Genomic DNA, 18,551 nt, shown 5'->3' with positions numbered 1-18,551 from the left:
TTATTAAGATTACAAAACTGAAGTTGCTTCATTAATTAAAAAAAAAAAAGTTATTTTTTCAATAATCCATTGAAGATTATAAATTTAAATTTTAAAAACATAATAAAAAAATTCAAAAAACATAATAATAGTGGTCGGCAACATCAATTAAAGATAATTTTTATCTTCTTTTAACTTTTTATCATTTCCAATAATATCAAAATAAAATAAAATAATAAGTTAGTGACCATTAATTAATATAATTAATCCTAATTAGAGCCCATTTGATACTGTGGTTTGAGGATTACAAAGCACTTTTCAGGAAAAAAAAATATTTTATATACTGTTAAATTTTTTTTTAAAATAATAATTTTATTATTTTATGTTCTTATAATTAAAATTTATTAAATCTAATTTTTGATTAATTTATAATTTTTTTAACTAATATTTAAAAAATATATTTTTAATAGCAAATCTAACAATAATGCTCATATTAACTTGTGTCTTTAGTACAAATATAAGATATTTTTCAAAAAAAAAAAGCACAAACATAAGAGATTAATAACTCTTACTATCTAATAATTTAAATAATAAAATTAAAAAAAATAAAAAATAATAAAGAAGTTGAACAGCAATACCTCGTGCAACTTGAATCATTTGAAGCTGATTTAGACCAACTTCTTTTGCGTTTTTTATTTTGAATGCGGCTATATTATGTTTAATTTTATATAAAAATAAATTTTATTATATTATTTTAATTATTTATATATTTTAGTTAAATTATAAAAATTTTGATATAAATATTTAATTTAAAAATTATTAAATTTATTTTATATAAAATTGAGTTTATATTAAATACAATTTTTATATTTTTTAAGGAATTATTTCATACCAAAGTTGCTATTACTAATAAAGAAAATTAATAATTATCATTTATTATTAACTGAATTAATATTAGTATACCTAATTTTTAGAGAAAAATCAAGAAATTAATTTCTAGACCCAATTTGAAAATAGAAATAAAAAATAAAAAGAGAAAATAAAAATTAAAAATGGAGAGAAAGAGAGAGAGTTAGCTGGTTCACTCTGATCTTATGTTTCTCCTACTTTTGCTTTTCTTTTAGCATGTCACTTGTCAAATTGAGTTAGGCTTTATTCTCATTCACTCTTTCATAGTTGGAGCTTCACATTTGAGCTGTTGATGAGAACCAAAAATAACCGATAAAAAAACATGAAAATAATAATACTCAGATCCAGCAAAATAAAACATATATCTTCAAATTACATTAACACATGAGAGAAAAGGAGAAGATCTAGAAACAGAGAGTGGTGTCTGATAGTTTGAAAGAGAAAAGAAGAGCTGAGTGGATTGATGAACCAGGAGAGATGAAAATTAGATGAGATAAAGGAGGAGAAGAACAATTTTTTTTTTTCTTTTTTGAACAATATTAAAAAATGAGAGAGTGAAAAAGGAGAATCCTAACTCAAATAGAGAAAGACATGGCAACAGAAGAGCAAAAGTAGGAGATCCATCTCTTTCTCTTTATTTTTCAATTTTTATTTTTTTTCAATTTCTTTTTATTTCTATTTCCAATTTGAGCTTAGAAATTAATTTCTTAATTTTAAAAAAATAGTGGTATATTAATATTAATTCCATTAATAATAAATCATCACCATTAATTTATTTTTATTAGCAATAATAAATTCTACTATGCAATAATTCCTTAAAAGAGAAAAAATATAAAAATTATATCTAATATAGAAATTATTTCAGACCAAATTTGTAATTGTTAATAAAGATAAATTAATGATGGTTGATTATTAATGAATTAATATTAATATATTCTTTTTTTTAAGAAAAATTAAAAAATTAAATTTTGAGCTCAAATTGGAAATAGAAATAAAAAAAAATTGAAGAGAGAAAAATAAAAATTAAAAAATGAAGAGAAAGAGAAAGAGTTCCTATTTTTGCTCTTCTGTTGCCATGTCTCTTCTCTGGATGAGTTAGGCTTATTCTCTCACTCTCTCATTTTTTAATATTATTCAAAAAATAAAAAAATCTGTTCTTCTCTTTCTTATTTCATCTAATTTTATCTCTCTTCTGCTTCGTTACTTTACTCAGCTCTCCTTTTCTCTTTCAAACTATCAAACACCACTCTTTTTTTTTTTTAATCCTTTTCCTTTTCTCTCCTATGTTTAATGTAATTTCATGATATGGGTTTTACTTTGCTGGATCTGGTTGATATTATTTTCATATTTTTTTATTGGTTATTTTTAGTTTTCATGAAGCTCCAATTTCATTCAGATTGGGGTTTATGGTTTTGATCGGGTCTTAATTTCCAGCTCCCCATTTTTATGTTAATTATTATTTTTCAAATCTTATCCAATTTGTTTTAATTTATCTCCAACAATAATATTGTTATTTTGATTTTGCCTTTTAATTTCCATTCATTTCATTATCCCATTCTTGCTTTTTCATTTGCTGCTAGTTTTATATTTCTTGAGATCTTAGGTTTTAGTCTGTGGGAAAAGATGTAAATCATGGGTGCCTCATTACTCCATTGAATTTGGCAACCTGTACCTGTCTTTATTCCATCCAGGTAAAGAATTCTGTCCTACTACATTTAATCCTGTTTTGAATTTTAGTACACTTTTGGTAGTTGGGTACATTCTGGGAAAGGAAAGAAATATAGAAAAGCGTCCAATCAACTGATTATAGTGCCATTGACAAACCCAAAACAATTTGTCATTTTCCAAAATTAAAATTAGGGAGAACCAAGTGTGCTCACAGATATGATGAAAACAAAGGGTTCACCCGGTAGATCTTTGCAACTCTTTTAGCAATGATGTTTCCAATGCTTGCAATGAACATACTGAAAGACTTCTGAGTTCTGTAATTTGTAATGAAAGGCACATGTCTATGTATTCTTGATCATTTAAATGCTTTTCAGTTTTCAATTTACTGTGTCTTTTGCTTTTGCATGACTTTCCATCAATTTTGTGGTTATGCATTTGTTTATATCAAGCTTATTCATAAATGTTTCCTACAATATATTGTTCTCTGGTATATCATTTTCTTGAAATGCAAAAGCAGCTGTTTGTTTTTCTCTATCCCAGTTTCTGTTTATAGTATTTAACTTTTTCTAATTTCAAATGAATTGCTTAACCTACAAAATTGTCATAATTCACTTGTTCAGGCATATTCAGGAGATGGGCAAAATTACAAATGGACGTGAGGACAATAAAAGGTCAAAAGGCCATCGGGATTCACCAGCAATTGAAGAAGCCAGTAATGGTCCCCTGAAGAAAGGCCCATGGACCTCAGCAGAAGATGCGGTTTTGGTGGACTATGTCACTAAGCATGGAGAGGGAAATTGGAATGCAGTCCAGAAGCATTCAGGGCTTTCTCGTTGCGGAAAAAGCTGCCGCCTGCGATGGGCAAATCACCTACGACCAGATTTAAAGAAGGGTGCATTCACTCCAGAGGAAGAGAGACGAATAATTGAACTCCATGCTAATATGGGAAACAAATGGGCAAGGATGGCTGCAGAGGTTGGTAGCTTTGATCTTTTTCTATTTACATCATATTAATGAAATTCTAACTATAGTCACAGACTTAAACCAGGGCAATAGATTCTTAGTGTACATGCCTTTGCTACAAAATTGTATGTTAAGTGTCAAAGACACAGATAGGATGGAATTTTTTAAATTTGTTTGTTGTGAATCCTAGTCATTGCTTCAATAATCTTGTATAAGATCTTTTGGACGTTTTTGTGGAATGGTTATTATTTCCACTAGAGGGGTTTAGGTTTTCCCCTAATTTGTATTGGCAAAACTTGACAATGATGATAGTTGTTGGAAATGTAATATTAACTTGTGTCTTGAAAGCAAAAAGCGTGGCCAACTGCCAAGGTCATTTGGAGCCTGGGTGTAGCATGTAAAATGAACAAGTGCATACTTATATAACAAAGTGAACTGCTTAATTTCCAAATAAAGGTATAGCTATTTTCAAGGGGAACATTACTACTATATTAGTACGACACAACAATTGTGATTGATTTAGCTCTAGAAGATTCTGGCTAGTTTGTTCAACCATAATGAGAGGCGAAGTATAACCAGTCAATTGATGTTGTGCAAGACTCATGATAGTTCGACAAGTGCCAAAAGAAGAAAGAAAACCATTTTTTGTGCATTGGCTGTGGTTTAGTGTTAAAATTAAAGGTAAAATATGGCTAATAAAATAAAAGAAACAAAATAAAGATGAAGACAAAAATGTGTTAAAAGAAAAGAAAAGAAAAAATAAAATCAAATAAAATAAAACTTATTAATATCAGTAAAACTTGATAAAATTAGTAAAAACAACTAATTAACCTAAAAACACTATAAAATTTATAAAATTACTCTAATATTAACAAAATATTTATAAAATCCTATTAATATTTGATGTGATTTTCACCCCATCATTTAGTAAAATATGCCTCTTCACTTTATGGGAAAAGAAGGGCAACTTCCCCTTGCTGCTTTACGTCATGTGATTTAAGCAGATATGGGTGTGCTTTTACCAACGCTGGTCAAAACTCATTTGACTTCTTGGTAATAATACTATATAGGCTTCTGCAACCCTTTTTTTAATCGGTGTTGGAACAATTTAAAATTGCAACTGAATATTGGCTGACATTGTTTGAAATAAAAGATTGCTTCTGTGGCTGCCATATGAGGTGAGAGACAGGAAATCCAAATCTAAATAAATGTTTGTTTGAATGTGTGAGTGCATGAGGGAGAGAGAGCATTACAATGGGGCTTTTAGAGGGGAAAGACCTCTTGCCCGGGGGGCAGCTAGGAGGAAGGATTAGGGATGTAATACATCTTGTTCATGAGAGTTCATTACTGTTTAAATGATGATGTATGATCTTAGAATAATTGTTACATTACCTATTTTTCTTGGTTAAGTGAAATGTATGTTAAGAACAGGTTTCCTTGTTAAGTGTATGTAATTTTTTTTTTTTTTAATTGCTGACAGTATTTCTATTTTATTATGTTTTTCAAGAACTATGCTTTATCAGGATTAGTGAGACAGACTAGTTAGTTTTTAAATCACTGTAGTGCTTCTGATTTTTTGAGAATCAATGCTGCAAACTAAAGTAATTAACAGTGCTACTTCTATAATTTATTCTTTTTCTGTTTTCCCTCTGATTGTTACTGTAGTGTTCATACCAAAATAATTGCAATGACATCCTTTTCATGTTACAAATTATGTTCTGGTCTCAAAGATTCATATTTGAAGTTGTGGAATGGTAGATGGTGAGAAGCTACCCTTTTGGCATGGTAGTCTATTTGCTGAATCCTCTTTGCTGGTCCAAGATTGTTAGCCTGGACTTCATGAATTTTGACAATGGGAATGTGGGTTGAGAGTTGAGACATGAATATTGTTCAGAATGTGCGACATTGGAAGTAAAGAGTTGGCTTTTATATATTTTAAAATGGTGTATCCGACACTGAATGGGATGAGCAAAGACTTTGTCAGGTGGATATTGATAAAGGGAGCTGCTTTTATGTTTCAAGGGGCTTTATTCAGGAAGTTTGTCTGAAGCTAAGTTAGATGTTCCTTGGATGAATTTTTTTGAAGATGGAGGCTTCTAAAATGATGTTTCCTTGGGGGAATTTTTTATTTATTTTATTTTTGATTGAGAAGCTGCTTGGAAGAGGATTCTAACTATTGATGATTTCCAGAAGAGGATTATAGGTAATAGATGTTTCCTTCATAATGATGATGATAAATTAGTGTGGTATCTTTCATTTTATAACTTAGCTAGATTGCTTTAGGAGTTGCCATGATCATGTATAGATGCTTGTTTTGTTGCTACCGAGTCTCTGGAGGAAGATTTGTGGGGTGGGAGAGGAATATTTTCTTGTAATTAGGAAAAAGGATTTCTTTGTAAGGAAATCTTTTTTCTGTCACTGTAATTTGGGTTCTATGGAAGGAGAAATAGAATGTTTGAGGGAGGGAGGTGGGGAGCACTCACTATGCAAGTAGATAAGTGGCTGTATACTTTAGACTTCTAATATTTAGATTGCTGTACTTTGAGTGTGGAGTTATATATAACTTCTTCATTTAAATGAATGATTGGCTCATTTTTTTCTCTTGCAACAGATGGAGAAGGAATTTCTTCAATTTTCTTCAGAATAGAACCTAGGCTTCATCTGGGTTTTGGGAGAATGATGTTTTTGAATTTGTCATTACAAAACCTGTGTAATTTTGGTTTTACAGCACAAGAATATTTTTGCTTTGTTAAGAGAAACAATGGCTGTTCCAAATGTTTTTTCATGAGTTTTATTTCTTTTGCAGTTGCCTGGACGCACAGATAATGAGATAAAGAACTACTGGAATACGAGAATAAAGAGACTGCAACGTGCTGGTTTACCGATTTATCCTCCAGAAGTGTGCCTTAAAATATTAAATGGAAGTCAGAAAAGTCAAAACATTGGCACACTGCAAACTGCAGACACACATGGTCCTGATCTGACACAGATGGACCATTTGGAGATTCCAGAAGCGGAATTCAAGAATTTAGAACTCAATCAAGGTCTTCTATCTTATTCACCAACAGTTCTTGATATTCCTGCAAGCAGCATGCTGAAACAAGGTGTAGATTCTTCCCATAGTAATAGCTTTATGTTCCCAACTATTAATCCTAACAAACGCCTTCGAGAATCACAGATCATGTTCCCTAGTCTGGATGGTAATGTCAGCAGTGGTCACTCTGCTTTCATTCAATCAACAGATTATTTTTCTGAGAAAATCACAGAATCTTTTGGTATGTCTTCTCAATATGATTCTCATACCAACACCTATGGCCAGCCACCATTGGGTGGTCTTCCTGGCAGTCATGCCCTGTTAAATGACAATTCTTCTTCTTCTGAGCCCTCATGTGGGGCTATGAAGTTGGAGCTCCCTTCACTCCAATATTTAGACACTCAACAAGATAGCTGGGGAACACCTACTTCCCCATTGCTTTCACTTGAGTCCGTTGATACTTTGATTCATTCTCCTCCAACTGAACAGACCCAGTCAGATTTTCTTTCACCACGAAGCAGTGGTCTGTTGGAAGCAGTGCTATATGAATCACAGACGTTGAAGAACTCCAAGAAATGCTCAGATACTTCTGTTGCATGTGGTGTAGAGAATTACCCCTTGAATCCCTATAAGACAGAATGGGAAGTACATGGGGACCCAAACTCTCCTTTAGGTCATTCTGCTGCATCAGTATTCAGTTCATGTACTCCTATCAGTGGAAGCTCATTAGATGAACCAGGTGAGATTATTTTACACTGCAAGCTCATCAGATGAACCAGGTGATGTATTTTATATTGCAAGAACTTTCTGGTACTTGCCATTCTATTTATCGACTTCAACATTTGTTTCATGTAGGATTTGATGTTAAGCCAGAAACAGCCAATCCGGTTTCAACCCTATACATTTTAGACAAGGAAGCTCCCAATCAGATTGACTTTATGAGGCCAGATGTTTTACTTGGGTCAGGCTGGTTTGGGCTTGGCGGTGGGTGTATCAATGACCAATCCGTTCGAACTGATTCAGTAGGATCTGCATTTGGTGATGCTGTCAACAGCGAATGCTAGCAAATGGATGTTCAGAATTTTAATCAAGATTGTAAATGAGACAACATGCTGATGCAGTTAAGGAAGTCTAAGAAAGATTGAATTTAAGATTCTATTAATTAGGAAGTTTAGAATTCTATTATTTAGAAATTTTATTAGATTTATTATTTTTTTTTTCTAATTTGAGTTTGTTTAGTATTCCTAATTTGTTAAACTATTGAAAGTTTTTGGAATCAGTAATGAGAATCACAATTGAAATAATTTTGATATTATGAAAACATTTGTGTGCTCATTTTGTGTAATGCCAATCCATGATCAAAATTCTGCAGTATAATCACAAAGGTAGTTCTGTTGGTAGACTTGAGCTTCTTTTTTAAATTGCTCAACTGAGATCGTTTGTTGTCAAAAAAAAAAATGAAAATGATTGTGAATTTCAGGTTTAACTGTTTTAATTTACATTTACTTTAATTAAAACCATAAAACACATTTCCACATGAATGGATTAGCCCTAATAACCATTTTCACTTGCTACTAATCAAGAGAGAATTGCCGATATATCATTCATGCCAATGGAATTAGTGGTCCTTTTAAGAAACGACTTGGCGTTAATTTGCCAAGGAAATTCTTTTTTATATGCAAATTAAACTTGCATTTCATGGCCTAATATAGAGATTGGGTCCAATGTCTAATAGTTCAAATTCAGTCACCTACCTACAGAACAAGCCCGAGGAAGCCCAATGAAATTCCACAGTTTTTGAAAATGATCATATATAATGAGAATTACTAGCCAAATGCCTCCGTGTAGACCAAAGATTTTCCATCTCTTTGATAGCTTCTCTAGATCCAGGCAAAAAGGATCCGAGTATTTTCGCTTTTGTGATTTCCACTGACTTTCCTCCATGACTTCTTAGTTAAACATGTATCAAGTGAAGTTATGGCCACAAGAAGTAGTGCTTCTCTGGATAAATGGATACAAAGCAAATATTCGTCATTTTTTTTTTATGGTGATCATGTGGTGTCCATCATTATATTTAGAAAATATTCTTTGAATATTGAAAACAGTAATTATAATTTCAATAATCTAATTCGAGTGAGAGCCTATAGAAACAGATCCAATTATCACTTGGTTTAACTCTCATAGCTTTAAAATTTTTAGTTAATACTTGTTTTTTAAAAAATTAAAAAAAAAAGAGAGAAAGAAATAGTGAAAAATACATGTGGAAACTGAAACGAAGAGTTGTATTGGCGAATGGATTCCAAGAAAGAGTTTCATCACTTGTCATTGAACAATCAAAGATGGTCTCTCCTCAGATCCATTATTATTTTGGAAATCTAATAAAGACCGACCTAATTTTCTGAGACATAATCGCTTGTATGATTCTCTCTATCTAATCCAAGAACTTCTTTCCTCTTTCCCCGAAATATAGATCCCTTGCCTTTCTCTCTGTTCTATTATACACCAACCTTTCTTGCCTTGCACTGCTTTTATCCTAAACCCTAATTCACCCATCTCTCATGGACGACCACCAGCTTCAATATCAGCCTCCTTTGGAGGATTCTGCTGCCAAAACGTCAAAGCTTTGTATAAAGATCAAGATTCCCAACAACACTACCTACACCACTAGGAAACCTGGTGGAGAAGGAGGAGGAGTTGAAGGCGTCAGCGGCTCTGGCGACCTTCAAGGCCAACCTGCTGGATATCGTGTCTGTGAGTATTGTGGCAAGACGTTTTCTTCTGGGAAGGCATGGGGTGGGCATAAACGGCATCATCTCAAGTTGATGAAGAATAATAATGGTAAAGAAACCCAGGAAGCATCTAATATAGAGATGAAGAAACACAAACATGGCGGCTCCAACCGGTGTAATACCATAAAAGCAGGTGATGTGACGATTAGTGGTGGAAAACCAATTTGTTGTTTATGTGGAAAGACTTTTCTTTCAACGAATTCCTTGTTTGGGCATATGAGATACCATCCTGATAGAGACTGGAAGGGGATTCGACCTCCACCTCCTCCTCCACTCTTTCCAAAGAATCAGATCATCAGTTCAGCCCTGGAAAAGGTTTCGGATAGCAGTATTGATTTACTGGATTCTTTGTCAGGCGGCTGGCAGAAGAAAGGCAAGCGAGGAACATGTGCATCTGATTTGATACCTGAGGCAGCTTATAGTCTGTTGACATTATCTCGCTATTTCTGTCTATCCACACCACCAGCATATGTAGGTGGACATGGACTTGAGACTAGTGGATCTTCAACTAAATCCTTGGGGAGGGCCATCATGGCTGAAACTGGGTCTAGGTCTGATCACAGGTCCAAGGAAGATGAAGATAGTGATGAAATCTGTGGATTGGTGACCAAGAAGAAGAGAAGGAAAATGAACTATATAAGCAAGTTAAGAAATTCTGAAACGGAGCCTTGTGAATTCAAATGCAGCACCTGTGATAAATCTTTCCCAACTTTTCATGCACTGAGAAGTCATAGATCATCGTTCAATTGCAAGAAGAGGAGCAATGAACTTGCGAGTGGATCTGCAATGGTAGATGATGATGCCTCTGCGGCCGAAGAAATTCCTGCTTCAGAACCTGATGATGAAACAGAAGAGACTAGGGAGGATGACCCATGCCCTGTAATGTCAATAGAAACTTCCTTTCATTGTGATATTTGTGAAAAAACATTCCCTACAGGTCAGGCACTTGGGGGCCACAAGAGGTGCCACCGGAGAGCACCAGCAAAACCTCTGTCAAATGAAGCAGTTTCGGCAGAAGCAAGTTATGTTGCATCCAACACAGCATCATCTGGAGAAGCAGAAGGTATTCAGGCAGGTCATGGGGTGATAGGCTTTGATCTTAACAAGCCTTATGTGATGCAGGACGGAGAAGAGAATCTGCTTAGCTAACTTCACTGAGTATTTGATCATTCAGCTGCTTTAGGTATAGCTTTCAGATTTTACTACTTGGTTTTCAGTATGTCCATCCTGGAATTAAAGGTTGCTGCTTTTTGCCAAATAAAATTAAATTTCATGATTTATATTGCTTTATACCATCCAAGAATGAACTGAATTATGTTCTGATCAGTGTTCCTACGTAATTTCTTGATAATTAACAGAAACGATATATGTAGAGATGGGTTGAAAGGTGGTGGTGACAAGAAACTACACACGAAAATAAAGAATTCTATACCACATTTTTTTTCCGAATCACATCCAACAGCTAAATCAAGTTTTTATTTATTTATTTTTTCACATATTTGATTGTAATTTGTTTGTTTAGCTATGATAGTGCTTGATTCTTCTTCACTAGAAAAACAGTTTTCATTGAGAATTTTCGGAGATGGAAATTAATTGGTATTGTTGGAATTTCGAAAGTGGATAATCCTCGATAAAGATATAAAATAATAATAATAATAATACTTAAACGATATCTCCAAATTTTTTCGTCCCAGCTAAATTGGGTGTATCGAGGAGATATACTGATTTAGTTTAAATTTAATATATTATTTTTTTTTTCTAAATTTTTAATAAGATAATTATTTAAAAAAATAAAAAATTATAAAGAAATGACATCACATTATTGTTTGTGATTTAATATTGGAATATCATATAGAATAGTAATTCAATAATATATATATATATATATATAATGGGTCTTAATTCTTTTTTTTTACTTAAGGTCATGTTGGTTAGAGTTACACAATATTTATTATTTATTTTTTGAAAAATTACTCCATATTTATTTTTAAAGAGATTTAATAAAATGAGAAATTATTAAATGCATTTGATTTGATGTATATATATCTTCTTTCTGAAAACATGGATTCTACCCTCCTATAATTGAATGTTAGCCCTAATTAAATTGCTATTTAAAAAAAAATTATGTTAAGTAACGATGCCATCTAATTTGTGAAGCATAAGTCTTGTTCTATAAGTTGGAATTAAAGTTATGAGACCAATATATGGATCCTATAACTTTTTAAGAATATTTTAATTTTAGGCCCATTTTTAATTTTTAAAATTTTTTTTATTATCCAAAAGATTATTATAAATATAATTGAGTTTGCCCAAAAACAGATACATAGTCGATGGAAAGGGTGTGCGCATCATACGAGTACAGTCATAAAAATTTAGTGTAGTCGGAGTATTAAAATTGGAATTTTTTAAATATTTTTCATTATTAAATTATAATTAATTAATGAAATAATATTTTTTACGTCTTTCAAATGATTTTTTATAATTAATATAAAATGCTATTGATATGCATTATCGATATGAAATTGTTTTTCCTTTTCTATTGATAACCAAACTCAATAAAATTGTTGCAATTAGATAAAATTTTTTGACTCTTTTATTTTTTTTTTATTTTTATTTTTAAGAAAATTATTGTTTCCTTTTGAAGTTAATTATAATGCTCTTCTCATTATAAAAATTAGTAAAACAATTTTTTGGTAATTTTACAATTTTTTTTTTGTTAAAGTTTATTATCATACTATTATGCAAATATTTAGTTATTTTTATTGAAAACAAGTAAGATAAAAAAAAATAAAATATAACATTTGAAATTTACAAATAAAAAATAAATTCACAAATAATTTTGAGCCTATCATCTTGAATGCTAAAAAACAAAAAATTTATTTACAATCTAATTTTCTTTGTTTGGGCGTTTAGATATATGAGAAATGGAAAATATGAGAGATGAAAGAAAAAAAGATTATTTACTAAATATAACGTGATGTCGTCTTTTTATATTTTATTTTTTATAATTTAATTGTTAATATTTTAAATTTTAAATCATTAACACTTTAAAAATAAAATTATTAGCAACATTATTAAGTTTGAGATAAATTTATTAGCCGTTACTCAATTTTGTTAATCCTTTTATTTCAATCATTATATTTTAATTTATTTCAATAAAATCATTAATATTTTATTTTTCATTTTTTAGCGATTGCTCAATTAGAATTTAGTAAAATTATCAATGAAATTTACATGATTTTAAATTATAAAAAATTTATTTTATTGCCAAGCTAAATTGAAAAAAAAAATTAATACTGCTTATTACATTTATTAATATCTATTTTTAGATTTAAAATGCTAAATAAAGAAACAAAATTTAATCTAATTTGGCAAATATATAATTTTTTTTTCCGATTTAAGGTCGTGAAAGGCATACTACATAGTAGTTTTTTCTAAAATTTTATGAAATTTTAATCTGACTATTAATGAAAAAAATAAAAAATAAATAATTTTATTGAAATAAATTAAAATATAATAACTAAAATAAAAAAAAAAATAAGCAAAGTTTGAGCAACTCCTGTTAAAATCTATCCTTAAATTTGTGTTGATATGGGTATAAATAATTAATTATTTAATTAATATGTGATCCAACTAAATAAGGTAGGATCCACATAAAATTATAAGTTACTTTAAATTTTTAATTAAAAAAATTGAATTATTTTTTCTTGCTCATGCCATGCACAATAACCCATAAATCTTTATAAATATTATAAAATTAATTTTTTTTTGAAAAAATATTATCAAATTCATAATGTTTTAAATAAAATAATTTTAATCCCAATCACCTTATCATCAACTCAAATAAACGGGTCTAGGACTGGGAGATTCAAAATAAATGAATTTTTTTTCTTTTTTTTTTGGGTAACGAGAATCTGAGGTCCCAAAACCAGCCAAAATCTTAAGTCCTAAGGCGAAAATTAGAAATATGGATGACCATGTCTTTTGAGTTTCTGTTTCTCAGAAAATCCATCGCTGTCTGTATTTAAATGTATCATTCAATCGTCAAATACTTCATTTTAGAATGTACTTCATTCTTGGAGACTCATTGTGTTTTGACAAAGAAACTCCTTCCAAAGTCTTTGTGGCTCTTTATAGGAGGGAAATTTATAAAAATAATCTACGAATATTGAAAAATAATTTTTTTATGAAAATAAAATTTTAATTATTTTTCATATTAAAATTTATATATGTGCTTCACTTTAAAGTTTTAAATAATCTGTCTCATAAAAGCGTGTGCATAAAAACAAGCATTCTAGTTCGATATTTCTGTATCATCGGCACTTGAGCTTCCAGAATGATTAATGCTACTCCACCGTTTTCCTGATTGCGTTGAATTAGGTCCATTATTCTTCAATTTTTTTTATTATTTGAATTTTATTTTGATACATATAAATATTCACTTTATTTAAAATAATTGATTTCAAAATTACAATGTAAATAAATTTTATTTTATATCTCTTCATTGTAATTATTATAATGATTTTAATTTACAAAATAAAATTTTCTAAATATTGATTTAATAAACATCAAAGTCATCATTCTGTGATTCTAAAATTGAAATGCTAGACATTCAATAAAAAGAATAATTTCTCACTTTTATATATAGATCCGTCTAAATTACTCTCCACCTCCCTATGACCATTTATTTTACATTTTTTTTATCGAATTTTCATTGTTCATCATCAAACTCTCTATTCTTCACTCGATTCTAATTGTTATCACGGCCAATCCATCAGACAAAATTCATTGTAGAAAGAAAAAAAATTCCAGCAGAGCTCTCTCAGTTTTTTTTTCCTCAAAACGAACCCAACGCCCCAATCGATACTAAACACATTCTCCACATCAATAGCTTAGACGCCAATGCATTCTGAAAGTGAAATGACATCAATTTCTTACGTAAATAATTTTCTAATTAAGATATCATGTTAATGAGCAGAATCCTTTGTCATCGTTCTCATTCAACACCAGTACTTTTGCCGGTTGCTCAGATGAACAGATTTCAATTCAAATCAAAATTATAAATAATTTATGAATTATATTTAATTATATATATATAAATTATTTAATTTAATTGATTAATAATTATTAGATTCAAATCAAAATTAAAATTAAACTAAATAACATGAAAATCAAATCTAAATTAAAAAAATCAATAAAAAATAAAAAATCAAAACTGATTGATTTGATCAAACTGAACCAAAATAAAGCGATTCAATTCGATTCAAATTTCCATCCATTTCAAACCAGTTCGAATTCTAAAATATATAATTTGATTTTCATAATTTAATTCAATTCGGTTCAATTCAGTTTGATCAAACCTAGTTGCCACTTAAAATATAAGAGCAATACTTTCTAATGGGCCAAAAAAATAAAGGAGCTGGGGCCATTCAGCTAAAGACAATGGCAGGTATTACAAGCATTAAATCTTTTCAACTCTCACCAATCTAAAAAACATAGGCAGAACCAAGGGAAAATGTTGACAAAAGAGAACAATTAAAAAGAAAATGACAAACAAAAACTGAAGATGCCAAAATGGCTAAACACTAGATCAGTAGAATATAACCATATTAAGCTTTAACTTTTGTTCTTATATTTTGTTGAAGGCAACAATGTCGCAGCTCTGAACATGTTCGTTGCAAGGCTCAACTGTCAGATGTTCCTCAATGAGGGAATCCACAGATACAAGGTCATCCACAATGGTGAGCATGATCTGCAATTTCTTGATGCCATAACCAACTGGAACCAGTTTTGCTGAGACATATCCAAAATGGAAGCATTAATTTAAGATTAGATACAGCTGAAGCAAACTGAATTTTACCACAAGTAAAATGCGCATTAACAAATAATGTCAGCTCAAACCGTACACGCTCCCCACAGGAGGCCGGGCATCTCAACACTACGTACTGCCTCCTCCAACTTCTTCATATCAGTCTCATCATCCCAAGGCTTCACGTCCAAAAGAACAGAAGATTTTCCACCTAAAAAATGAGCAATGACAGAACATTCAATGACTTATGATCTTACACCATTATGTACGGCATAAATTACATTAGCTTCAACCACAATGAAGGATCTCAGTTTATACAGGCAAAAGTTTGACACCTATCCCACTGGATATGTAATCTAGATACAAAACAGTGTGTGAAACTTACTCTCTTTCTTCTTGGCGGGCTTTTTAGCTGCCTCCCTCTCTTCTGCTGCCTTCTTTTCTTCCTCCGTTTCATCACCAAAAAGATCCAAATCATCATCATCTCCATCAGCAGCAGCCTAAAATAGTAAGAGGAAATGCAAAAATGCATTTATTATCTTGCAATGGGAGGGTTATAAAGCATTGATCCAAAGCCTCAAAAATACTTGTCTAACTTAAAATTGCACAAGTTTCATGTGCAATAACAGAAAAAGAAAGAGGCAGATACGTAAAGAGCCAAATTGTCAGTAGTTCAAACAATTCTAATACTAAAATAATGAAATCAGTATAGAAAGATCCTTTTTTTTTTTAAATTTTTACATCACATACTCAAGACATCAGTATTTAAAATTAAAACTAAAGCTGAGACACAAACCTCCTTAACAGGGGCAGCAGCTTTGCCGCCAATTCTTACCCCAACAGCTTTCCCAGGGAAGCTATCAATGATAAAATCAAACCAAAACCATCAAAACAAACATTTTTTTTTTCAAAATAATAATAGTATGCATGTTAAAAAGAAAAGCCCACAAAATTTTTTTTTTTGACCGAACCCACAAAATTAATTAAAAAGCAGAAAAAACAAAAAGGCTAACCTTGCGGCAAGATGTGAAGATACGCCGTCGTACCACTTGCTGGCGTTGGGGAAGGCATCTCCAGGCTTCCCCAAAACGGCAGCATATACCTTTATGTCATCCTTTGAGAGTTTATCCCTAGTGAGAATTGAGAACGAACATGATCAATTAGCAACTTCATGGATTTGCTATTTCAGAGCTAGAGATGATTTAGAAGAAGAGAGAAAGAACTTTTTAAATACCCAGAAATGTAAGATTTTCGGGCCAGAAACTCATCAAGAGACTTGAGGCCTGATTCAGTGTGGAGATCTGAGAAAGTGACAGCCATTGGTGACAGAGGAAGAGAGGAAGCGGGCACGATTCAGTGGAAGAAAGAGGGGCGACTACGATGGAAGAAGCAGCAGACCTAAAAGAGGAGAAATGGTTAAGTGAAGGTGTGATATTTATATGTGTATCCAATCCGATCTGGAAAAGAAAAAAAAAAAACCCTAGAAATAGAGTGGATATTCTGTTTTCTTAGCCCTGATTCTATTTCTGTGATTTTCTTGCGAGGGAAAGTGCGCGAGTCCACTCTTTATGGGCTTTTGCCATTACTCCGGCCCAGCTCAATTACTTGTAGGCTTAATGCTCTTATAATTGGAAATTGATTAGGCTTATTATTAAGGGAGTGTTTAATACGATATTGAAAAGAATAATTATTATTTTATAATATTTAATTTTTATAAATATTATTTAAATATTTTACTCATTAATATTTATATTTTTTAAAAATTAAAAATTAAATATTATTTTTAAAAAATTAAAATTCATAAAAATAACATTTAACTCGTATTATTTTAGTGTTACCAAACACACTTAGTCTAAAAATATTCCAATTATTTATATATTTGTTCAATTGGTCTCGGATAAATCGTCCAATCTTTCCAACTTGATCAAGCCTAAAGCCAATCTCTAAAAGGCTTAGTTCTTGAATAAACAAAAATTTAATATACGCACCACCACAACTGAATTGCCAATCTCATCTTAAATCAAGCTTTTGGGCTACGGGCTGCCTGAATTAGATGCTTTGCACCCGGAGGCATACCCTCAATTGCCCATCTCATCTTAAAACATAAAATCATGCTTGACTAGATGCTCTGAATCCAGAGACGCTGAATATAATATTTTATGTGATGTTTTTTGTTTTTTTTTTTTTTTTATTATTGGGAGTGTTCTCATTGTACGGATCATGGGCTCAAATCGAGGGAATTCCACAGCTGCTCTTGCAGTCGCTGCTGAATAGCGAGGCGAACTCAGAAGAAATCAACAGCTGAGACAAGAGGGTGGGAGAGTTGAGATTTTTGGGGTTCTGTTTTGAGGAAATAAAAGGGAAAAGATCAGGGTGCGCTGAGAATTTGAGAGGCAAATTGTGAATCGGAGGAATTGGGTTTTGAGAAAGATGACGATTTAGGAATTTCCATCAGACGTGGGGAGAGAGAGAGAGAGAGAGAGAGAGAGAGAGAGAGAGAAGGGTGGGGTGAGGTGGATGACAGTCAGCGTAGGCTAAGGGTAATGTGAAATTGATTCGGTAACCAGTAACCGGTTAAACATGTGAAATGGATCTTTTTTTAAACAAAATTAAAATTTAAAATTTTTTTTGGCAACGAATAAATGCTGAGAGTCGAAAATAAAATAATTCGATAAAAATTATTCACGAATCCCTCTGTAAATTATAAGTAAGCGTAAGAGTTTCATAAGTAAATAATAGTTTTAGATTGTTTTTAAACGACATTTGGAAGGTTTTTTTTTTTTTTAAGTTTGAATCTCAATCTCAATTTTTTTTTTTTAATCAAAGCTCAATTTTAATCTCAATCTCATATAGGTATATATGTATAATATCGTTATGTAATAAAAATAAAATCATAAAATTAAAAAAAGGACAAAAAAGAAAGAAAGAGATGGATTTACTTACATTTTTAGAATATTTTAAGGAATCCAACTTTTTTGCCGTTTAATTTGTTAGTTGAATTTGATATTAAAAAAAAAAAGAAACAATTTTAATTTTATTTTTTGTATAGGATCTTCTCATGTCTACAACACTACTCGATGCCAAAAGATTCATGCATGATTCTCCAAAGACAAACGTTGTTTTTGTCACAAAATTTCCTTGTCCCTTTTGTCTTGTTGCTCTGCTAACATACAGGACATTGCATTGGTTGAAGATGCTCTAATCTTTGGAATGAACATATCAATTTGCCAGCTAAAAGCTGGTTTAGTTCTATGTAAAAACTAAAAGTCCATAAGGATATCCGAATATGCGCTCCAATCAACTTCTGATGAGATGTTTTCCTGGATTCACCACCATTGCTTCACATGTATTTGTCAAACCTGAAATCAGTATTGGATTTCTATATATCCTAAAATAAAAT

General features: G+C 31.2%; 3 protein-coding genes across 6 annotated transcripts; 2 read left to right on the top strand and 1 right to left on the bottom strand.

Annotated features, from left to right (window-relative positions):
- Positions 1-1,923: 1,923 nt before the first annotated feature.
- On the top strand, positions 1,924-7,874 carry LOC110653314 (transcription factor GAMYB). Of its 4 annotated transcripts, none has more exons than XM_058152952.1 (4): positions 1,924-2,579; positions 3,177-3,531; positions 6,326-7,292; positions 7,409-7,874. In XM_058152952.1, the coding sequence occupies exons 2-4, from the start codon at positions 3,190-3,192 to the stop codon at positions 7,615-7,617; spliced, it is 1,518 nt and encodes a 505-aa protein (XP_058008935.1). In that variant the 5' UTR covers positions 1,924-2,579; positions 3,177-3,189; the 3' UTR covers positions 7,618-7,874. The 4 variants fall into 4 exon arrangements, with proteins under 4 accessions (XP_058008935.1, XP_058008936.1, XP_058008937.1 ...); XM_058152953.1 differs by lacking the exon at positions 1,924-2,579 and adding an exon at positions 2,778-2,797; XM_058152954.1 differs by lacking the exon at positions 1,924-2,579 and having other exon boundaries at positions 2,897-3,531; positions 6,326-7,332; positions 7,409-7,556.
- Positions 7,875-8,846: 972 nt separating this feature from the next.
- On the top strand, positions 8,847-10,684 carry LOC110653220 (uncharacterized). Its single transcript, XM_021808793.2, has one exon. It carries the CDS (start codon positions 9,112-9,114, stop codon positions 10,489-10,491), a length of 1,380 nt encoding a protein of 459 aa, XP_021664485.2. The 5' UTR covers positions 8,847-9,111; the 3' UTR covers positions 10,492-10,684.
- A 4,108-nt stretch (positions 10,685-14,792) lies between these two features.
- Positions 14,793-16,584, bottom strand: LOC110653315 (elongation factor 1-beta 1). Its single transcript, XM_021808885.2, has 6 exons — positions 16,386-16,584; positions 16,165-16,281; positions 15,948-16,008; positions 15,537-15,651; positions 15,249-15,362; positions 14,793-15,135 (listed from the first exon to the last, which is right to left on the bottom strand). Exons 1-6 carry the CDS (start codon positions 16,469-16,471, stop codon positions 14,972-14,974), a joined length of 657 nt encoding a protein of 218 aa, XP_021664577.1. The 5' UTR covers positions 16,472-16,584; the 3' UTR covers positions 14,793-14,971.
- Positions 16,585-18,551: the final 1,967 nt, after the last annotated feature.

Source organism: Hevea brasiliensis, chromosome 9 (assembly GCF_030052815.1).
Source record: "Hevea brasiliensis isolate MT/VB/25A 57/8 chromosome 9, ASM3005281v1, whole genome shotgun sequence".
Lineage (NCBI taxonomy): Eukaryota > Viridiplantae > Streptophyta > Magnoliopsida > Malpighiales > Euphorbiaceae > Hevea > Hevea brasiliensis.
The sequence above is the reverse complement of the archived record's forward strand: the minus strand, read 5'-3'. Positions and strand labels throughout refer to the sequence as shown.